Source organism: Xiphophorus maculatus, chromosome 6 (assembly GCF_002775205.1).
Source record: "Xiphophorus maculatus strain JP 163 A chromosome 6, X_maculatus-5.0-male, whole genome shotgun sequence".
NCBI classification, from domain to species: domain Eukaryota; kingdom Metazoa; phylum Chordata; class Actinopteri; order Cyprinodontiformes; family Poeciliidae; genus Xiphophorus; species Xiphophorus maculatus.
In genome coordinates this window covers 19,246,480-19,268,661 of record NC_036448.1, presented here as the reverse complement: position 1 = coordinate 19,268,661, position 22,182 = coordinate 19,246,480, and the positions used below count along the sequence as shown (strand labels likewise).

Here is a 22,182-nt window from a genome sequence, read left to right as displayed (position 1 = left end):
ACCTGGTAGAGTAAACAATTACTTAATAGTAAAATAAAAAAAATATAACATGCCCACATAATATGACAAGTTAAAAGAAACCAAATCAAACTACAATGTATATAGTTTTAAATTGTTTTGTGCTTGATAACATAAGAACAAAGTTCAATATAATTCTATAAACCTTGTGTTAAAATTCGCTGCTCTTGAAATGTATTTTTGACTACTGGAATAATTAATTAGTCAGCTGTGAGTTGTCGACCGTCCCACCAGCTGCGCCGACTCAGTGTCTATTCACCTCAACACACACACACTTACACACACACTTACACACAAACCAGTCGGTCACGGTTGTCCAAACAGGGACACGTCAAGAGGCTTCAGAGGAGTTTCACGAAGAAAATTATGGAGATTCACTGAAGACATTACAACTTTCCTGAGTAGGCAGCAGTCAGACTCAAGGAACCGAGAAGTAAGAACGTATTAGGTGAATGATTTGGACTAATGTTGTTGAGATGCATGTTAACGTATATTTCTTTATTCTACCATGGCTAATGGTAGCTAGCATGGTAAGCTGGCTAACCTGCCCTTTAGCTATATGGAAGCAGTTTGACTGCGAGCCAAAATTACTGGGTTTGTCATTTATTTATCAAACTAATGAATGTACCTACCGAGTGTTCATCGGAACCATCTGCCGATTGAGTTGCTGTCATTACCTAACGCCTGTCCGTTTGACATTAACGGTAACGTAAGCTCCAACCAGGCGATAACTATGGAGCTAGCTGAGCTTAGCAGAGCCTCGACTCCATTCATTTCAATCTCTCCAGCTTTCCACTGTTTTTCATTCACGTTTTCATGAAGTTAATGTGTAAAACCGAGAAGCAATGTGGGTCAAAGCGGATGCTATTTTTGTTTTCGTTTTCTCTTTGTATTTCCGCCTGTTTTATTCCAGCGTGTGTAATGTATCGCGTTTTTCTTTTTTTTTTTTTTGTCGAAGCTGTGATTTCTAATATTATGATTTCTATTATAATTTTCAGATGTATGTGTATAAGTGCGAAGATGGCAAAGTACACGGTGTTGAGATCAGCTGACCTGTGTTAATTTGCGATTTAAAATAGGTTGCAGGAGTTGTAGCGTGCTGACACCGCCGAACAAAACACCTATCTGGGGGGACACTGAAAACACAAGCACCTTGTAACTCAAACTGTTATGCAGCAACTTTAATACTAAAACACTTCAAATTTAATAACAACACCAGTATATATCAGATCCTGACATATAGTGCCATTTAAGCATTGAAGCCAAAGTCACTTATTTTTGAGCCAGACATGTTTAGTTGTGTATTTAAGCAAATTAACTACCCATTTGCTCAGCTTTTTTTTATCTAGAGGCAAAATATAATTCATTGATAATAAGCATAGTTCATTAAAGTAAGTGTGATGAGTCATTTATGGAATTCAAATTAATTTGATCCAAACCAGTAGCCATTAATTGTTCCCACAGACCTTTTAATGTTGGCAGACAAAGTGAGGGGGTGACTGAAGTTTTGTTTGTTTTATGGTATATGGAGAAAACCCAGCACTGCCCTTCCTTCACATGTTGCTGTGCTCTGTTCATCAGCTGGCTGAAAGAACTGTAAGACTGAAGTGTTTTCTCACTTTATGTCCTTGTGGTTAATCAGAGATGAATTGTCAAAATGAAGAAAGCACCAGATCTCATGAGTGCTCTATTTCCTAAAAAGTGGCATTTCTTCTTTATTTTCTTTCTGCTCATAATCTGAACCCTCAACTTCTTTACCTGCTTTCTGGTGGAATCTAACCTTTGAATGGACAGTAGACACCATTTTTGGCACACAGGCAAGTGGACAGTGTTGATAAATCAGGCCTGATATTAGTGTGTTACACTCCCAGTTTTATTCTAGAAAAACCAAAATGGCAGAAGACATGTTTCGGCATAATATGAAATAGAACACTACTACGATAACCTCTAAGTTGTCTGTCTTTGTACTGGTGTATGAATTTGTGAGCATTTTGTGTGTGAATGGGTTAATGAAACTCTAGTATAACAGTTTTGAAGTCACTATCACTTAAAAGTGCATAACTGGTTCAGATAATTTATTTAAGAAAAGAATTTCTAGAATTATAATGATGCAGGCTTTATGACTCTAATCAGTATGGTGTATTGTTTAAAGTAGAAATAAATCTTTCACTCGTTCCAATAAAAGCAATTAGATTGTGCATTTCATTTTTATCATTCAGTAAGATTCTCATACTGGTTCATGGTTAATATCTTTTAAATAAGGAAAGAAACAACAGATTTTTCAACAAAAGGTGATTAGTGAATTTAACGTATGCCTGTTTTTGTATATAATCACATATCCCCGATGAGCCCGGAAATTTGGAAACTGTTGTTCCTTCTAGATTGATCAAAACTTTGTTACTTTAACAAACCTTTCAAGCTGGCACACCAGTAGTAAATGAATGATTCGTTTTAGTTGGCAAGCCTTTCAACCTGAGTAGCATAAATTTATGCTTTCTAAAGCTAATAACAGGGCAGCTTCTCCTGATATTGTTGACTGTGTCACTCTTTAAACTTCCTGAAAAGGGTGTGGGCTGCAGGAGCCAAGTTAAATTTGAAGTTATATACAAATACTGCGTATGTCATTTCCTGAGGAAACCCTGTTTTTTAAATTGAACTAAATCCTACTAATTGGCGTCCTTTTTAGTTATCAACACATTTTACTGTCTTTACTATTTAAAGAGCAAGGACTGGTATCCTTAAAAAAAAACTTTACTTTCTGTTATAAAAGAAGTATGATTTGAAAATGTCAGACTTAACATTTACGCTCTTTGTTTTGTAAATGACTTTTATTCCCAGCAGCTAGGAATTTTTGGAGCACTGTGGAAAATAAGCAAGGAAATTATACTTTAGAGGAATATTAGGGATTATTAGCACTGCGGAATGTGGAAAAATTGAAGAGGGCTTCCTGTTTTAGGTTGTCTTGGTTTAATTATACCCACATAATGAGTTGGAAGAGGTAATTCAGTTTTGTGTTTATGCTTGATGTAGTGTAACATGAACCTAGTCAGTGAATTATTTGGCTTAGTCACATTGGGATTATGAGTTAAAGGTTTCTATGTTCATTGTTACTAACTTACAGTATGTAGCTTGGTTATTTGCTACCTTTCATGTGCTATAATATTATAGTGTTTTTTTATCATTAGAAGTGAAATACATTCAGCTTACAGGACTTTGACTTTCTATGCTGTTTTGTTCTGGATATAAGATCAGACTTCAACATGTTTTTAAAATGTTTCACAAATCAAAGGTAATTTTTAGCTAAAATCTACCCTGTGTTCGATAGGCCTGTCACAATAAAAAATTTGCTGGTCGATAAATGGTCCCAGAAGTTATTGAGATAAACAATGTTTTTTTTGACTATTTTCAAGTAATATAATGCTAATGACATAATACAGAAAAAACACATTGTCAAAGAGCAATAAACTTAAAATCTTAATGAACATTTAACACTGGTACTAGAAGACATTTTGAATATCCAAAGGAAACAAACAAAAAAGACCCAAAACAACAAATAAAATGAATTATAAAATATTTGTAAACAAAATTGTCCTTTACAAAATGGCTAGATGAGAACAATAAACCAGGCTGAAGACTTTTGTCATCCAGTTTAGAAATAGAGAGAGAGAAACTATAAGTAATGCAAATGGATATTATTAAGCTTGTTTTAATATATCATGTGATTAATTGATTTACTGCTTATTGTAACATGCCTAGTGTTGAATACTACAAAGAAAACATGTTGATGTCACCCAGACAAAAGATTGACTCCAAAATGTACTTACTGAATGTTAATAAATCTCATATCAGTATGGAATTATTCAGGCTTGATCAAATTATTTTACACTAAAAAAGACTTTGAGCTCAATATTTAATTTTAAGCAGTGCAAGTTATTTTGATAACAGCAAAACGGCCAACTGCTGAAGCTGGGAATCTGATGTTTACATTATCTACATGTCTACAGGAGAAAAAAAAGTTGATGGATTATTATTTTGTTGTAGGTAGAGTAGTCGTTTTGTAGATGACAAACTATTTTAACACAACTCTTATAGAGTTTTCAGTTTTGGTTCGATCAGTGTAAATGCTTTAGATAACGGTGTGCAGCTGATCTAGTTCAAAATCCTTCAAAAACAAAGGAAAACCTTTTCACTTACAATTTTTACTCAGTGTCTTCAAATGTTCTGTTCAGTGCTTACATACTGTTCTTTTCTTGTTTTTGACTCACCATTTATTTATTATCTACTGTATACCCATGAGGGTTCTTAGATGCTAATTTAGCCATGATGAAGTAATGTTGACAACAAATGAAACATGCTGTGTGAGACACTTCCTCTGGATGAGAAAATTATCCCATTTTAATATTGTGAGATCCTGGTATGTCCCTAGGCATTGTGTGTATCATTACACATATTTCAAAAAAATATTATCATTTATTAATTTATACTTCATTGCTGTTTTTACTTTCAAAATGAGTTTTAGCACAACAAGAAAATAAGTCCTCAGCTCTATAAGCCCAAGTGCTTCTTTTTGGTTTGTTTACAAAAGGCTGAGCAGATGAGATGGCAGGGTTGAGGCCCTTTCTGGAGCAGCCTCTTGCATTATTTTCATCCTGGGCAGTCAGTGGGGACCCAGACTAGCCAGAGTGATCCGCGAGGCCAGATCAGGGAGAGCTCCTTGATGAGAAAAACATGTTTTTGTCATTATTAGTTGGACTCCATTTCATCTGTTAGTCTCACAAATCTGTCATTAGACTGTTGAATATAAACATTCAATCATTTCTAATGTTCTCATGCTTTCGGTGTTTGCAGTTTGTTTTGCAATCGCCTGTTCATTTGGTGAAACGTCTTATTGATAATGAGCAGCAGAAAACATGTTGAAGTCCAGCACACTGGCTCAACTATAGGCTGACCTTAGCAATTTGGTGTCGTTCACCTCCACCTCGCTTTTGATAAGTTATGCACAATAACAAGAACACACAGTGAAGATTGTAATGTACATGTGACAGAAAAATGGTGCAGACGACAGCGGCTTGGTATTTTTTCCCCCCTGAGCTTTTACTCTTATCAGAAGAAAACATTGCGTATTCGTTCAGAGGAAATAGCTTCACCTTATCAGCCGTACACTGCCACTGTAAAGATCCCATCCCATTGGCTTACATCGCTGTACCCTGGCAGCTGACTGGATGAGTACAAGTACACGTTCTCAAGAGAAAATCCCAGAACAAGGATGGCAGCGTTTACGGCTGTCTTGCACAATTGCCACAAGTTCCAGATAACGTATCTGTATTTACCTCGGGGGCAGTCATTCAAAGGTGAGTAGGTGGGTCCTATTGAATATTGGATTCAACATGGCAGCATTAAACTATCGCCGGAATCCAAAGGCAAAAGGTATTGGTCCCAGGAGAGTATCCTAAGGTCTGTCATGTACGGCCTCCGCTCCACTTATTGAGATGAAGAGGCAGAGATCCCTGGCAAGCTGGGAGCTCCTGGGGAGCAACACAGAGGACAACACAGACTATAGTGAAGCTGATGAGTCGTCCTCTCTGAGGTCATCTTGGTCCCTGGTGAGTCTGAAAGGGTTTTGTAATTGGTCACAGCTTATGGTAAAAGACTGGAGACCCTAATGTTTTTTAAGAACTCAGTTTTGTGAAAATGGGACTGGGATTTTAAAATTTGTGGGTCTGCTAGTCAACTGTGTTTTTGCTTAGTTCATAGAACAGGGCAATGGTTTGAAACAGTTCAATCATGTTTGACGTGAGACCTTCTCATGTCTGCTTATGTTGAAGACTGATTCTTTTCTTCTCATTCTCTATATTAATATGGTTCAGTTTTTTTAATGCATTCTTTAGACTTTTTCTTGTTGTCATTCAGAAGAGCCGACCTTTGAATTTGTAATTTTACGGCTTTCTTGTGACCGTTGTCTTTCACTTTTAGTTTCTAAATGAGTTTTTTTACTCTCCTTGCCAGCGAGATGATTTTTTTACTGTCTCCCAGACAAGCTCTTCACTTTTTGGTTTGACCTTGTTTTAATGCGCATCTTACCCAACCTGAAAATGGTTTGAACTGTAGTTACATTGACAAAAAATGTTTAACAATTTATTGAACTGCTGATTGAAAAGAATGCATCAATTTGTTTGCACTTGTTTAGTTTCTATTTGCCTGTAAGTGGAATAAAACTATATTACACATTTACTGTTGTTTGATAAATATAATTTTGAATTCAGTAAAAATCTGATAAAGTTGAATATGTACTTTGATACATGAATGGAAATATAAAATTTTTTATTCAAAGGTACTGCTTCTAGCAGAAACCTGTTCTTTTTATTTTACTGTCAGTATGTTTTTGCTTTTAAGTTTTGATTTTAAAACAAGCCTTAGACAAATTAATGTGTAATTTTATATAACTTTAAAGTTCCAGTTTTAGCAGTTAGAAAAATGGAAATCAGTAGTGGTCAGTAAAAGCCTGTAACTATCAGTACATCTCTTATTCAATTGTGTTCACATGAGTGATTGGAAAGCAACTTTTGTGGTCAGCAGAAAACATGTTGCTAGCATTGACCTCTTCTCACTTGTATTTAATAATGTAGAAGATTAGTTTGTATGTTGGCTCAAGTTGTTTTAAGCTCTTAACATGCCAACTTTATTGGAAAATATCAGCAAGTTCAACACCAAGGAAATTATCTGTCTATGTTTTTATCTTTTTCAATATCAAAATTTATAGGTTGTAAAAGAAACTTGTTTGGAAACAGAGCCAAGAACATGAAATTAACATTGGTCTATGTGTACACATTTGTTTTTTCATTTAGTCTCATGGAAAATTGCCTCCATTACTGAAACATGTTGGTGTTGAATGGTTTTCTTTTCTTTATTTTGGTGACATTTAGGTGCATACATTAGCAGCTTGCTCTAATGAGGTTAATATCTCACCAAATGTTCATATTTATTTATTCTGCCCTTGAAAACTTGCCCCATTTGCTCCCACTTAAATCCTCTGTTAGTCCTCTCATGGTGAGATTGCGAACAAAGGTTACTGTGGTATTGGGAAAAATCAGGTTATATAAACATGATGAAGTCAACATGGGAATTTATTTACTGGCTTCACCAAATTAGACCCTGACCCAGAAAACTGAAATCACGTTTATTTGTGAAGTTAATGGTTACACATAACTCTGTTGCTGTGCACCAATAACTTTTATCAAATTCAATCTTGGCCTGTATGGCATTTTCTTTGCTTTAGTAATTTCAGCAAACTGCAAAAATAACTTTCTGCTTAAACAAATATATCTGTAAGGATTAATGTTTTGAAAATCATTTTAATACTAATTCTCAACCATATTTACAAATTTAATAAGGCAGTAAAACATGAGTAATGCGGTTCGCTGGGAGTTGTGACTGTAAGCAGAATGTCAGCTGCTTCCATTTTTGCAGAGCAGTGGGGACCTCTGTTTGGGGTTATCTCATTGTTTTGGTCCATCCATTTGCTGCTCGCTCTGTTGTTGCTCATGTTGGACAGTAGCCAAAGATAGGAAAACAATGCTCTTTGTCAGTCTTTAGGTTCAGACAAACAACTGTAGCGAAGGCAAGCAGAGAGAAAACTAAAATCTGAAAGGAAAAGTTTAAAAAAAAAAGGACAAAGTTACTTCATAAACAGTTGAACTGTATTGTTTTGTGTATTTATAAGGTCTTTTAAATGTAAGTAAAAATTGTTTTTTTTCTCTTTTTTTTTTTTTTTCCCTTGAAGACGGACACCATGAACTACGTGGGACAATTGGCTGGTCAAGTTCTTGTAACAGTCAAAGAACTGTATAAAGGCATCAATCAGGCCACGCTGTCGGGCTGTATTGATGTTGTTGTTGTCCGCCAGAGAGATGGGACCTACCAATGTTCCCCGTTCCACGTGCGCTTCGGCAAACTGGGTGTCCTGCGCTCTAAAGAAAAAGTAGTAAGTTTAACTTTTCGTCCTCAAGTTTTCTCCTTTATACTTTTATGTAGATTGATGGTTTTAAAGTTCTTGTGGAAAAAAGCATTTCAAGTTGTATTAAATAATTGCCTTTATTTTATTTACAACTGAATTCCATCTTTTTTTTTAATACACTTTTTCTCTTTTTAAACTGTCATGCCTAGCACATGGACATTTTTGATTAACTTTCAACATAGATGTATCAAAATCAAATTCTATAACTAACTGTTACACAGTTAAAAACAGCAATGTATAAAAGAAACCAAAAGCATTTTTCTGGATCCGCCCCATGGTACAACTGCTGTTATCTGGTTGCTTCTACAAGCAAGCAGCTTTTGGTCTACATAAAAGTTAAAGCTTTTTGCTAGCAGTGTGCACGAAGGAATTAATTTGAGCCATCACTGAAAGATAAAACGATTCACTTATCTGTCCTTGATAGTTTTTTTTCATCCTACCTGCGTCAGTCATGAGTCAATTGGCAATGGATAAGTAATCTGCAGGCATAACAGTTTAAAAAAAGTCAGTTGTTGGTTTTCAGTAGTTTGGTTTTCCTCAATATTATGCTTTTCTTCTTTGAATCTATGTGTGATAATAGTACGTGTGTCATTAAGGATATTCAGGTGATATATGTGAGCTTATCAACATTACTGTGAATTACATAACATTGTACTTTGCTCCCTTGATGTGCTAAAATCTTTTTTCCAGTCGTAAAAAGAGCAATGAAAACATACTTTAATGTGATGCAAAGAATTTGATTAGAATAACACTAATGCAACTAAGTTATACAACTGATTGCATACAACTAGTGCTTCACTTGTTGTGTGCAACTCCAGTCCTGAAAGACCACCGTCTAACAGTTTGTCCTTCAAATGTTTTTGTATGTAACCACACCTTACTTGAATGGATGAGTTATTGTTAGGCCTCTGTGGCACATGACACCAGGGAAGTAAAACGACCATAGGAAACGTGTGTGTCGAAGCATGGCCACAACAGATTCTGAGGAAGGTGACCCTCTAGGAATTGTTTTGTGGACCACTTCCCTGCCTGTGAACAGCTATATTTAATAACTCTGATGTGAAATATTTTTTTATGAACTCATTATGTAAAACACGTCATACAGATAATTAAAAAAAGATGTATATCATTATTTTGTCCATAAATCTGCGTTCCTTATCAACTGTTATGATGCAACTCATTCATTAAAACAAAAATAGATTACTGGGTGCAGCCTTAAAGATGCATACTTGTTTTTTAATTTTTTTTGTCAGTAATATATGCTGCAGTTTTTATCATCCACAAGAATGGCTCTGGCTTTCCATTAAACAAACAAACAAAGTTTTATACATAGAGATCACAACATGCGACTCCGCCAGTGGAATCTTTTGCGCTTGCAGAACAAAGATGCTTCTTTTTTCCCAAAAAATAGCTGAGACCATTTATTTTTTTCCAAGATAGCTCAGTTAATATTGACTTTGGAACAGTTAGGTTATTTTGAGTGCTTGCTTCTCACTAGGGTAAAAACTATTTTTGTAGCACATTTTTCATTAGCCTAATTGCTGAGAAGGGGCAGAAGGATACGTCCAGTTTGGTAGTGATGCTTCAGTATCAGGAGAGAGATTTACATCAGTCTGTTGTAGCATGCCCATCTTTTTTATGTTCGGCACATTAAAATCGGGACTGGCATTTAAAGTTAAAATACAATTTAAAAACGAATTGTGAGTTTTCTTATTCCATATTTTTTTAAACACTGTCCTATACATGCAGAGACAAAGGGATAACCATTCAGGATCTCCAAAACTCCCTTATGTCTTGTGATGTGCAGATATCTAAAACAAGTTGCTAAAGATGGATTAAAATGTCAGCTCTTCAATCTTTTTGACAATGAGAAAATGATCTCTAAGAGAATGCTAATTACAAAGGCTCAAAATATGTCAGTATTGCTGTTAACAAGAAGAGGTCTTATCCTGCAATAGGAGAGTTGTGCGTTCGATTTCAGTTTCCACTACTGGTATGTTTAATTGCAAGTTGTAAGAATGTGTGAGCTGTTTGTATAACTTGGAAAGCGCAGCATAACTTCAGTTCACTTGCCATTAGTACATTGTCTTTTTAATCTGAGCAGAGAAATTAACCAAATCTTAGAAAAAGCATACAGATAAAAACTAATTTGTCATGACCATGAAATTGCACTTCTCATTTTTTTTTTAGAAAGTGGATGTATTAATGTGGTTAGAGTGAAAATTTACATTGGTTTACTCAAATGAATGAATGGAATATTTTTATATTTGTGCCTATACTTATAATATATAATTTGAGTGGAGCGCTTGTTTAGAGAGTCTCTGAAAAATCCTTTTAACTTGGTATACAAGAAAAATTTGTTTTAACCTGAGTCTGTCTACCGACTTAGCTAGAATGCTGATGGGCCTGGAAAGGAATGAATGAGTTGTTTCTATGGCAACTGCTCTACAACTTGAATGCATGGGGGAGGGAAGAAAAGGTCCTCAGTGGCTCACAGAAGGGCTGTTGTGTAACGAACATTTATACCTGTTACTAAGCGCAGTTTTCAAATAAGTGAGGACTGCTGCTTTGTGTATTTATAGCCTTTTGGGAAGTTATATCATGAAATATATTTGTCTCTTATATGCAGACATTTTTCAACATTAGTTAATTAGTCACTCTGGATGGCAACCACAAAGTATTCCTTCCATTTGAAAATAATATTTATTGAACACAATTTTACCATGGCAGCTACTATCTTCCTCTAAATTGTGCTTTGCAATATGAAAGTAAATTAATTTAGTGAAACTAATGCAAGTTCATGTAATAAACTAATCAATGACATCAAAAGGTACTGAAAAGTAGCTCAAGGATGATATTGGCAATGAGCTGTTGGACTGAATATAACCACTTGAAGTGAATCTAACCTCTCACTGACTGTAAGTGGATAAGGAGAAGCCTCATTTATTCTGTCTCATTATTAATTAGAGCCAGAAATTCAAAGCCACACTCAGATTAGTTGCTATAGTTTCCTTCACCAGGTGAAATTTCATCTCAAACCTGTAAAGAATCCAGCATCTGCTGGAAAGTTTAGTACAACACATGGAAAAATCCAAGCAGCAATCTATTAAAGGGTGGACAAAGAACGTTCTTGTGGCTGTGGTTTTCAACCCAATATTGATGATATGGTGTCATGTTGCAGAGCACTTGTGTGCCATAGCCAGCCTGTTCGGTAGTATTTTACAGATGTTACTACTTTTTTTTCATTGTGGTGTTAAATTACAGAATTGGCTTCATTCCACTGGGGTTTCCCCAGCAAACTCAAAAAGCCTTGTTTTATTGGCCTCTCCACAGAATAAAAGCCCTGGGTACTTGAATGCTTATTAGGATTTATAATCCCTCAGGTGAAACATGAGCTTACCTAAATAGTTTATGTATTTTTTTACTTTGAGTGCCATCTTTCTGATTTTTAGATTGCATAGCTGATTAAACCATTGCTTTCTTGGCAGAAAAAAAATGCCTAACTAAACATGAATCTGTCCCCATGTGAGAAGTTGAGAAAGAATACCTTTGGAAAAATACAGCAGAGAAAAAAAAAACATTTTTACAACTTGTTCTGTTGGCAGCTAACTGCTTTTTTTTTAATCGTCTCCCATTTTACATCCCTTCTTTTTGTTGCCTTCAGGCATAAACACATCTCTGAAGCACTGTAATGTCTCTGATTGCATACATATTGAACTGCTCCTCATGTAAAATAGCACTCCAAACTATTTACATTCATATTCAAACATGAACAAAAAGTATATTCTTTAAATATATCTTATCTATCTAGATATCTATCTATCTAGATATACACATATCTAGATACCTACATATATCTATAGATATACTGTATATCTATATAGCTATATAGCTAGCTAGCTTTTGGACCAGTCTGACCTTCAGGTAGAAAGCTTGAAAGAACAAAATGGAGCAACTTACCTGCACAATGTTTAAACTTCCTGTTAACGTCTGTCACTCAATCTCTTGCCCCCTGACTGAACCACAGACAAGTCTTGGCATGCAGCAGAGAAAACATCTTGCCTTTAAATATATTTTTGCACTCAGCTTGGTGTGTTCACTGAGCTCAACTTTTGAGTTTTAGACTAAAAGGGAAATTCTTTCAAATGGCCTCAAACTGGCCATCTTAAACCGCTGTTTGCCAAAATCTTCTTATAAAACCCTCTGCCAATATAACTGATTACTTTCTTAGTTTTCATGTTGTTTCATGTTGTTACAAATATCAGCCTGAATTTTCTTTAATGTTTTCAGATTGATATTGAAGTAAATGGTGATCCTGTAGACCTGCATATGAAACTCGGTGACAACGGAGAGGCTTTTTTTGTCCAGGAAGCTGAAGAGGAAAATGTAAGCATAATAAATACACACATCATTAATTTGGAAATAAAGTTAAACTGTTTATGACTGAAAGAAAAATGTTAGATCAAGTTCCAAATAATGCATTTGAGAAGAAGTTAAGCAGTTTATAATCCCCTTTTCAACAAACCACTTTCGGATGTGTTTGTAAAAAAAACAGCAAGGTCTGTATTGAGAAATCCACCCACTTTGTTCAGTTGACACATTTGACAGTTGCAAATGTTTCTCCTATTGTGACAGCTACTTGCGTTGCATTGGTACTTACATCTCTACATCTATTGTTTTGTTGTTGCTTAAGCTTTCAGGCGTATATTGACATATTTCCTCTTCAGCAGATTATTCCTGCCCACTTGGCCACATCTCCAATACCCACCGAGAGTCACCTGTTCTGGATCTCGGAGGTAGAGAACCGGGCACCTAAAGATCTAAATGATGATGATCCTCTCGACCCAGAAGACCCACCTGAGCCCCCTGCTCCCAGTGCCACTGCCACAAAAAAGAAAAAAAGACGAAGAAAGAAGCACAAAGGAGATCCTCGCAGAGAAGAGCTGACCCCACCGGTGTCTTCTGGTAATTCTGTCGCTGCTACAACCACTGCTGTGTCGGGCACTGGACAAAACGAAGAGATTTTTGAGATGGATCTCAGCTCTGATGAAGAATCTGCACCACATGTATCGAGGTAGTTTTGGATTCAAGGACTGCTGGGAAAGGCTTTTAACAACATATACTGTATATTTATATATATTTTGCATTCTGGATGTAGGTCACCTTCAACTTCAACAATCCGTGACATTGACCCCAAACTGCCTACAGTCAGACATAATCTGGAAGGTTACCCCCTGTCTGACAGTGAATGGCCATCAGGTGATAGGTATGTGTAAAGCTAAGCTTTGCATCTCGAGTATGTGTTTAGCATAGATGCATAAAAAGTTCATGTTTTGCTCATTGTTTGTTTTTCACTTCCTGTCTTTCAGTCACAGCTTGTCTCAGGCCTTTTCCCCAAAGAGTGACTCTGAACTGGTGATGAAGTCTTCAGAGAGTTTGCTGAGGGCTGAGTCCCATATGCAGTGGACCTGGGGGGAGTTTCCAGAAACAACCAGGGTAAGCACTTCTTTCCTGTAAAAGTCACAGCAGATGCCAAGTTGCCATGTTTTCTGAAGTGACATCTGCTGTTTTAATGTTTAGGTCACAAGGAAAGAAAAACCTGAACCACTAAAGACAGTGACCATCACCCCATCAGAAAGTACCCACTTCCGCGTCATCCTCAGTTCAGAGGCTATGGCGAATGAAACGGAGACTGAAAAGGAAGATGGAGGGCCCTCAGTGTGTACCATAGTCAAGCCTGAGCCACGTACCCCTGTCACCACTGTAACACCTGATAGTCTATCAAGCATCAGCACCGTAATGTCTGTGAGTCCTTTAACTCCAACAGAACCTCCTGATGTCCTTCCATCCAGCGTGACCACCTCCACCCCTTCAAACTGCCAACATACCGATTCACCCTCCAAGAAGAAAGGTACACCGGGTGTCACACATTCTGGTTTGCAGTGAATAAAAAAAAATATAAGCAGAGTCTCACAAAGCCCTTGAACTTTGACATGTTGTCACATTACAACTACAAACTTCTGTGTATTTTAATATAACTGGTTATAATCGACCCAAACAAAAGCAGTGCATAACTATGCAGTAGAAGAAAAATGATTCCTGCTGATAAATAAAATTTAAAAAATGACTCCTAATTAGTAAACAGTCCCTGTCTTCTCAACCTCATTATAAATTCTGCTGTTCTGTAGACTTCACATTGTTCATCTTTGCCACTGGCTCACTTGTGTCGCCAACCCATAGAGATCCAGAGGCAGAAATCAAATAAAGTTCAAAACATGCAGCTGCAATTGCAACAGGTTCAGCAAAGCATTGCCTAAGGGTAGCTGAATAGAAAGGCACAGCTATCCACTACTTTTGTTTTTTTAATTACACAAAATCTCAAAAAATACATTGCTTATGGTTGTAATTTGGCAAATTATAAGAAGGTGTAAGGGCTGTTAATACTTTCCTAAGTCACTGTAAAGTAGCAAGTGATTTTATGTTTTATGTGTAGGAGTCCCAAAGAGGAGTCAGCATCAGGGTCCAGAGGACATTTACCTAGATGACCTAAATGTCCTTGAACCTGATGTGGCTGCAAGATATTTTCCCAAGAGGTTTGTTCACGCAAGAAACACTTAATACATTCACTTCTTATTTATTAAACACGTGCTGTATTTTAAAACTGGAAATAATATCAATTTCAACCTACAGCTTTGAACATCCTTACTTTTTGTCTGCCTTTCTGGTCTCTTCATTCTTTCTTCCATCAGTGAATCTGAGGCAACAGCAAAGCACTGGATCGACTCAGAGATGCATTCTGGTTCCCAGTCTCCACAGTCCGTGGGTAGTGCAGCTGCTGACAGCGGGACAGAATGTCTTTCTGACTCGGCCAGTGACCTCCCTGATGTCACTCTTTCTCTATGCGGAGGTCTCACAGAAAATGCTGAAATATCCAAAGGTCGGCAATAAAGTTTGCCTGCTGTTTTCAGATAAGACATTCATATTATGTTGTCATAGGATCTTTTATACACAAACAGATTTTTTTTATTGCCAGTTTAGATACATGTTTGTAATTAATTTTGAATCCTATCTGTGTTTGCAGAAAAATTTGTGGAACATATCATCACATATCATGAATTTGCTGAAAATCCAGCAATCATAGACAACCCTAACTTGGTCGTAAAGATAGGAAATAGGTTTGTAAGCTTTTTGTTTTATTCTATCTAATTTGAAAGCTTTGTTTTGTAGGAGTTCATGTGTCTGAATTAGTTTTTGTTTGTTTATTAGGTATTATAACTGGACACTAGCTGCACCCTTGATTCTAAGTCTACAGGCATTTCAGAAGAATTTACCAAAGGTAATTTTTTTAATTAAATTTATTTTGCATCTTAATTATTTACCAAATTCAAAGAATGATTAACTCGGTAGTAAGTATTTTTTGTTCTTGTTTACAGGCTACAGAGGAGGCTTGGATGAAGGAAAAAATGCCAAAGAAATCAGGTCGCTGGTGGTTCTGGCGAAAAAGAGCAGATAGTTCAGTCAAACAGGTAGGTATATAATCTCATAGGTAATGCAAGAAAACACTTTGCCCACATTTTATTAACAATATGTTTGACCAAACCTAGATTATAAGCTACATTAATTGCTCCTAATCCCTTCTCTTTTCTTTTTTTTCTTTAGTCTGAAACAAAGCTTGAAACCAAGGAGGAGTCTCAGTTAGAGGAAGGAGAACCCTCTATTTCTCATGAGAAATTGTCTTTACCGTATGTACTATACATTCATGTTTAAAAATGTGGAAATATTGAACAGCAAACTAAATCTTGACTTGGTATGGAATTGGAATAAAGATGTTTGTCAATTCAGGTTCATCTCATTGAATTAGATTTTTAAAGAGTCATTTCAGTTATTCAATTCAAAAACTGAAACTCATGTTATATCAGATACTTTATACACACAGTTTTATGCTAGAGTTGCCATTAAAGGAGTCTTTCTTTGGGATAATTTATGGATTTCGTCTTTGAATAAGTGATCTAGTTATCTTTATGTATTTATTAATTTTGGGTTTAGCATTAAATTAGCACATCAACACATGGAGGTAGCTTATCAGTCAAATGTAGGTCAAAAATGTCATTGATAGAACACCTGTCTAACTTCAGAGTGCATTTAACAGCTTGGGGGGAGGGGTGGTTCGCTGTAGTTTTTTTTTCTTTCTGGCTCATCATGATCCCTGCCAACAGATCTCTGCTTCTTCTCCTGCATCACTCTGCTACTGCAGTGCATAGCAAAACTTAAAGAGTATCCAGACCTCTTTTATGCTTTGTTGCTTTTGAGTGACTTGACACACTAATTTACAGATGCACATACATATTGAACGGACTCACTGCACACACAGCACTTCGGAGGAATACTGTTGTAATGTGTTAAGAATTTCATGAAAAAAATGAGAAAAAGTCCAATTTAAATATCAACATTGAGAATTAATGTAGTTTGCAACACTGTAAGATGAAATACAGAGGGGATAAATTTTTTTCACATTTAATTTTACATTAACATTCTTGAATACGATACTGAACATCAAGCTTCGTCATTGACCTTTTTATGCTGGGCAGTCTGCTGGGCGACTCAAATTAGTCGTCTTCCTCAACAGTTTGCATCTATGTTTTTTATTGGTCTTATTAAATATTCTGTTTTTATACAAACGAAAGTTAGGATTATCAGCAATAATTCAAAATCAAGATTAATAATCTCATCTTTTAATAATTCACTTTTTGAATTGACTTACTGAAATAAGTTCATCCATCTATGATATTTTGCTGAAAGTGACTTTATTTTTACTTTAAACTAACAATAAAGTCACTTTATAGTTACCTGCAACCTGTAACTATAAAGTGACTTCATTTAATGTCTACTATATGTTTTATCACTTTATTTTTTCACTAGTATTTCATGGGGTAAATAATAAACATAATTGTTTTGTCCTGTAGGCCAAAAGCAGGAGACACATCAAGTGATGAGGAATCCAAGGAGGTCAGTGCTGTGTCCTGCCAAGAGAGGCTGCAGCCAGCAGATGGACATCATCCCACCCCCCACACTTACAGGAAGTCACTACGTCTTTCCTCAGATCAGATAGTAAGTGCTTTGTTGCTTTCTAAAATAGAATAGTTCTATTGTCTCATTATAGTTTTTCTTTTTTTTCCCCACAATTTCATTTTAGGAAACGTTGTAGTGCTTCGATGGTGCAAGTAACTGACCTTTCCACTGTCTAAGCCTCTATTCTGTGTTTTAGAGCTCCCCCTGCTGGCTATATATTGTCACGCTTGGTGCCAGTAGGGGGCTCTAAAGACCTGTGCAGATTTTTGCATTATGACTAAACAGTTTGTTCAGCAGACCATTGCCTGCTGGGTTTGCAATGGTCTGCAATGTTTCGTTTTTTTTCTTGTGAATGAAATAGATTTTTCCTCCAGATGGCCTCACATTTTTCATTCTGTTTTTTTTCCCTAGGCTAGTTTGAAACTAAAGGAGGGACCAAATGACGTGACATTTAGCATTACCACTCAGTACCAAGGCACATGCCGTTGTGAGGGGACCATCTACCTGTGGAACTGGGATGACAAAGTCATCATCTCTGACATTGATGGTACCATTACCAAGTAGGTGTCTCAAAAGAAAATTTAAAGTCTCAGTAGGAAATAAAAGTCCAAAACTATGTCTGTCTTGTATTTTTAATTTTTTTTCATTTAGTGCAGCACATATGGGGAGTTGGGGGATTAATTTTGGAACACTTTATTGGGTTTCTTTTGTATAAATACATGCAGATGTACTGGCTTACCACACTGCATATTTTTAGAAACTGCGATTCATTCTTTTGCCATGCTGGAGCCTCTTTGACTTTTGCTGCAAAATGGTGATCTATTTTAAAATCAGTGAAGGCTCAGATTGTCAGTCTTGGATCTTGCTCCGTAAACATTCATTATGCAGAAGTGGAAACGTTTTTGTTTTTTTTCTTTATCTGTAGCTCAGCACTCTTTATTGTCACTGGTATAACTTCTAGTTATATCAGTGACAATAATGGCTTTCAGTTTAGATGATCAGATTAGACTGCAGGGCAGACAATAACGCTATAAATAAATATTTGTAACTCGTGTGGAAGGTTTGCTGCAGCGTTCACATATATTGTCACTTGTTCATCTTGTTGATATTTTACCACAAGGCTGATGGGGAAACATCTCCACATGAGCAGAATCTAATTTTTGTGCTGCGAGCCCCATTTCAATCCAGCAATCAAGTTTATTTGTATATCACATTTCAGCAGCAAGGCGGTTCACGGTGCTTTACATAATAAAATTGTAAAGAAAATGCCATACAGTCAACAATTGAACAAACATTACATTTTGATGAGTGCCATCACTAAAATTCTACACATCAAATATTTTGATCAAGACTACAACAATATTGTACATTATAAATCTCTACTGTCTCTTAAAACTATCCAGAATGTTATTTCTGTTTTAGTAAATTATCTCACCGATGGCTCCTCTTTTGAACCAAAACTGACTGCAGCTTATTTCATGCCTGTTCTCTGACGTTTGACATCAAACAAGTCCAGATCGACTGGAGCTTATTATCTCTGCAAACCCCAAGGCCAGCATGTGACGTGGTGCTCTTTCAAGAACAGGTTGAAAAGTACAGGATCTATAATGAGCCCATTTACATCTCGTTCTGTCAGTGCACACAGCCATAAGCTAAGGGTGACTCTGTGTCTTCCCTATGGGGCCAGTAATTCTCATTAGCAAAGGAAATCCCATAAAGTTTTATATTCATGATGAAATGTTAATGTAGTGGGGTGTGGCTTATTTAACCTTCTCTGAACAGTCTGTACTAAGAATCCTATATATTTTTCTCTTTGTATATTTAAGGTGTGACTTTACATTTCTTCCATTTTGCTTTTTGAGTGGCCTGCCTCTCACTTGGGGGCGTTTTCAACATAATGTCAATAATGTTTGTTTGTTTTTTAGATCAGATGTTTTTGGACAGATTCTCCCACAGTTGGGGAAAGACTGGACCCACCAGGGCATTGCCAAGCTGTACCACTCTGTGGCCGAGTAAGTGCACAACAACCGGGATTAATTACAGGGACAGAATGAATGTTTGGTCAGTGGTTAGGAGTGCCCGTCTTTGATTCCCAGTTGGCTTTCTGAGGAGTTGATATTTCCTCTCAGTGTTTGCGTGGGATGCTGTGAAGTGGATGACTCAGTGTGCTCAATTATAATCACAACTTAATTCTTGCTAAAAGACAGTAATTAAATTTGTAGTCTTATATTTGCTGCTTTAGTAAAGATTAGAAAAATTACCGCCACACAGGAGAAACCTTGGTGACTAGGACATAGTCTATAAATCTGCACTTAAGTAACAATAAAAATCTTGGAACTTTTATATAGAAGTTATGGGTTATGATGATGATGATGGTGGTGGTTTGTGCAGACTTTGAGTCTCATTCTCTCATTTGCAGGAATGGCTACAAATTCTTGTACTGCTCAGCTCGGGCTATTGGCATGGCAGACATGACGAGAGGCTACCTGCAGTGGGTCAATGATGGAGGCATCATCCTGCCACGAGGACCGCTCATGCTGTCTCCTAGCAGTCTCTTCTCTGCATTCCACAGGTACAATAAAGTGTGATTATGACCAACACTTTCATCTAGAAAGTTCTCATGTACATAATACCAAACCTTGGTTTTCTCTCTTTAAACTTGGATTATTTCTTAGGTAAATAGATACATATCTATGTTTATTTAAGACTTGAGCTAATGTATGTTAAGAATCGTAGCTGATATTTTGTAGTCGGGGTATAAATGACAATTTAATTCTATTTGCCAATAGATTCAGACAGAAAAAATCATATTTTCTGGTCAACAAGATGTATCGGGGGTTTATTAAACAAATCATTTAGCATTGGATAGCTTGCAGCATTTTTGCTTTTACCCATGATATCTTGTTGACTGTTGAACCAGTCTAGCCCTTCACCTTCTGTCAGAGTTGCTAGATTTGTGTGGACTTCACTGTCAGTGGTTTGTTGGCTTTTGTACATCATTTTGTCCTCGCATATCTTCCGTTTTTAATATACAACAATCTGTACTGGTTTATCATCAGATATGATCTGAAAAAGTAATGCTACAAAAGTATGTAGTAGATCAGTGTTTATATTTTAATTAAACACTACTTAGGTGTATTTTGAGTTGTGCGTCAGAGCCATGGGAATGTTTTACAACCTTGAAGACTATACATTGTAGTTGTTATGGCAATGTACTATAGCCTGGTATCCGATGGACATCAGTCATTTTCAAATGTTGCCTTTTCAAATTGAGTGTCTTATTTTATTTGCTTCAAACATTTTTCTGTAAAAACCTTGTTCATCAAAGTATTTTACTTCTTAAGGGGTCTTGGTATTTTTGGGTTGGGTTTTCTTGTCTATTGAAATGATATATTTAATAGAATGAATAATTAAAAAGTATGTTTGACGTAAAACCTTCTGATTTAATATGGTAGCAAGCAGAGGACTCATAAAACCATTTTTTTTTCAGGGAGGTCATCGAGAAAAAACCAGAGATCTTCAAGATCGAATGCCTTACAGACATCAAGAACCTGTTTCAGAATAATAAGCAGCCTTTCTACGCTGCCTTTGGGAATCGAGCTAATGTGAGTAAATGCGTGTTAGTAATGCTCAGACTGCCAGATATTGAAGTGCTTGTTTTTCTACATGAACTTGTTAGGCCCGAGCAGCAAAGCGCTGCGAAGGCCTATTGTATCTGTACTGTTTATTATTAGGCCCGAGCAGCAAAGCGCTGCGAAGGCCTATTGTATCTGTACTGTTTATTAGGCCCGAGCAGCAAAGCGCTGCGAAGGCCTATTGTTTTCATACTGTTTATTAGGCCCGAGCAGCAAAGCGCTGCGAAGGCCTATTGTATCTGTACTGTTTATTATTATTTTTCTTCCCTACAAATGAATCGCCCTTTTGGGGGCTTTATCATATTCAAAAACTCACCAAACTTGGCGGACGCATACAGCGACGCTCAAATTTACGTATTTTAAGGTCGTCGCAAAAATTGCAAAAAAAATTGCTCAACGGCGGCAACTAGCAATTTTCAACAGACCCATTGCTATTCACTTACTTCATCGTAGAGACTTGAAATTCGGTACAGTTGTAGAGCGCACTAAGACGCTCAGAATTTACAAGTAATGTCATAGTGCAACTATCACAGGAAGTCGGCCATTTTGTATTGAAGGTCCATTTTTTACCTCGAGTTTGACGTTTACAGCCTTCGTATTTGATCGAACTCCTCCTAGGGATTTCGATTGATCGGCTTCAAACTCGGTCAGTCTGATCATAAGGCATGTCTGATTTAAAGTTATCAAATTGGTGAGTTTTGGAGCATGTTGAAGGGGGGTTAGCAGGGGTCAAAGTTCACCTACACGCCATGAAACAGAAAACTCTTATATTTCCTATACAAAAACACATAGAGGGACCAAACTTTCAGTGATTGGTCGTCATCGGGTGTCCTAAGATACCCTGTGGTGAAATTTTTTTTTTACGTAGGCCACGCCCCCTGAGAGCAGGAAGTGTAATGTTTTACTGTGAACGGTCGCTATCTTAGCCCTTTGACCTAATCAACATGAAACTGTGTCCAGAGACAGAAGACACGTTGGTGTGTTGTGGATTCCAACCCCGACCGGCTGCGATGAAGCAGGTGGGCGTGGCGGCGTTGCGAACGCCATCGAATTTCGTTTGGCTCTAAATTCCACAGTTTCGGGGTGAGCTGCTCCAAACTCACTAGGATGGATCCTTATCCATCCCCGAACAGGAATCCATAGCGATATTTGGTGGGCGTGGCCTAATTTTTCTATAGCGACCCCTAGAGTATTTTAAATGAACAGCCCCAAGCCATGCTTAAACCTAGAATTACGAAACTTGGTACACATGTGTATCTTGTCAGGACGTACAAAAAAGTCTCTTAGAGCCATGCTCTAAACCCAACAGGAAGTCGGCCATTTTGTATTGAAGGTCCATTTTGGACCTCGAGTTTGACGTTTACAGCCTTTGCATTTGATCGAACTCCTCCTAGGGATTTCGATTGATCGACTTCAAACTCGGTCAGTCTGATCATAAGGCATGTC

The 22,182-nt window shown here is 36.9% G+C and overlaps 1 protein-coding gene across 4 annotated transcripts in view; it reads left to right on the top strand.

The window, feature by feature from the left end:
* Positions 1-306: 306 nt before the first annotated feature.
* LOC102228807 (phosphatidate phosphatase LPIN2-like) overlaps positions 307-22,182 on the top strand; it is an 84,784-nt gene continuing 62,908 nt past the window's right edge. The window contains exons 1-18 of one of the 4 annotated variants that reach the window (XM_023335898.1): positions 307-451; positions 7,799-7,999; positions 12,323-12,418; positions 12,760-13,106; positions 13,191-13,298; positions 13,402-13,528; positions 13,613-13,943; positions 14,526-14,625; positions 14,782-14,969; positions 15,114-15,207; positions 15,299-15,368; positions 15,466-15,558; positions 15,692-15,774; positions 16,996-17,140; positions 17,513-17,661; positions 19,027-19,113; positions 19,521-19,673; positions 20,592-20,706. In XM_023335898.1, the coding sequence (XP_023191666.1) occupies positions 7,808-7,999; positions 12,323-12,418; positions 12,760-13,106; positions 13,191-13,298; positions 13,402-13,528; positions 13,613-13,943; positions 14,526-14,625; positions 14,782-14,969; positions 15,114-15,207; positions 15,299-15,368; positions 15,466-15,558; positions 15,692-15,774; positions 16,996-17,140; positions 17,513-17,661; positions 19,027-19,113; positions 19,521-19,673; positions 20,592-20,706 (2,478 nt within the window). In that variant the 5' untranslated portion in view covers positions 307-451; positions 7,799-7,807. Of the gene's footprint in view, positions 467-5,412; positions 5,622-7,798; positions 8,000-12,322; positions 12,419-12,759; positions 13,107-13,190; positions 13,299-13,401; positions 13,529-13,612; positions 13,944-14,525; positions 14,626-14,781; positions 14,970-15,113; positions 15,208-15,298; positions 15,369-15,465; positions 15,559-15,691; positions 15,775-16,995; positions 17,141-17,512; positions 17,662-19,026; positions 19,114-19,520; positions 19,674-20,591; positions 20,707-22,182 lie in introns of those variants that run through there. The other 3 variants (XM_023335897.1, XM_023335896.1, XM_023335895.1) reach the window with 3 other exon arrangements.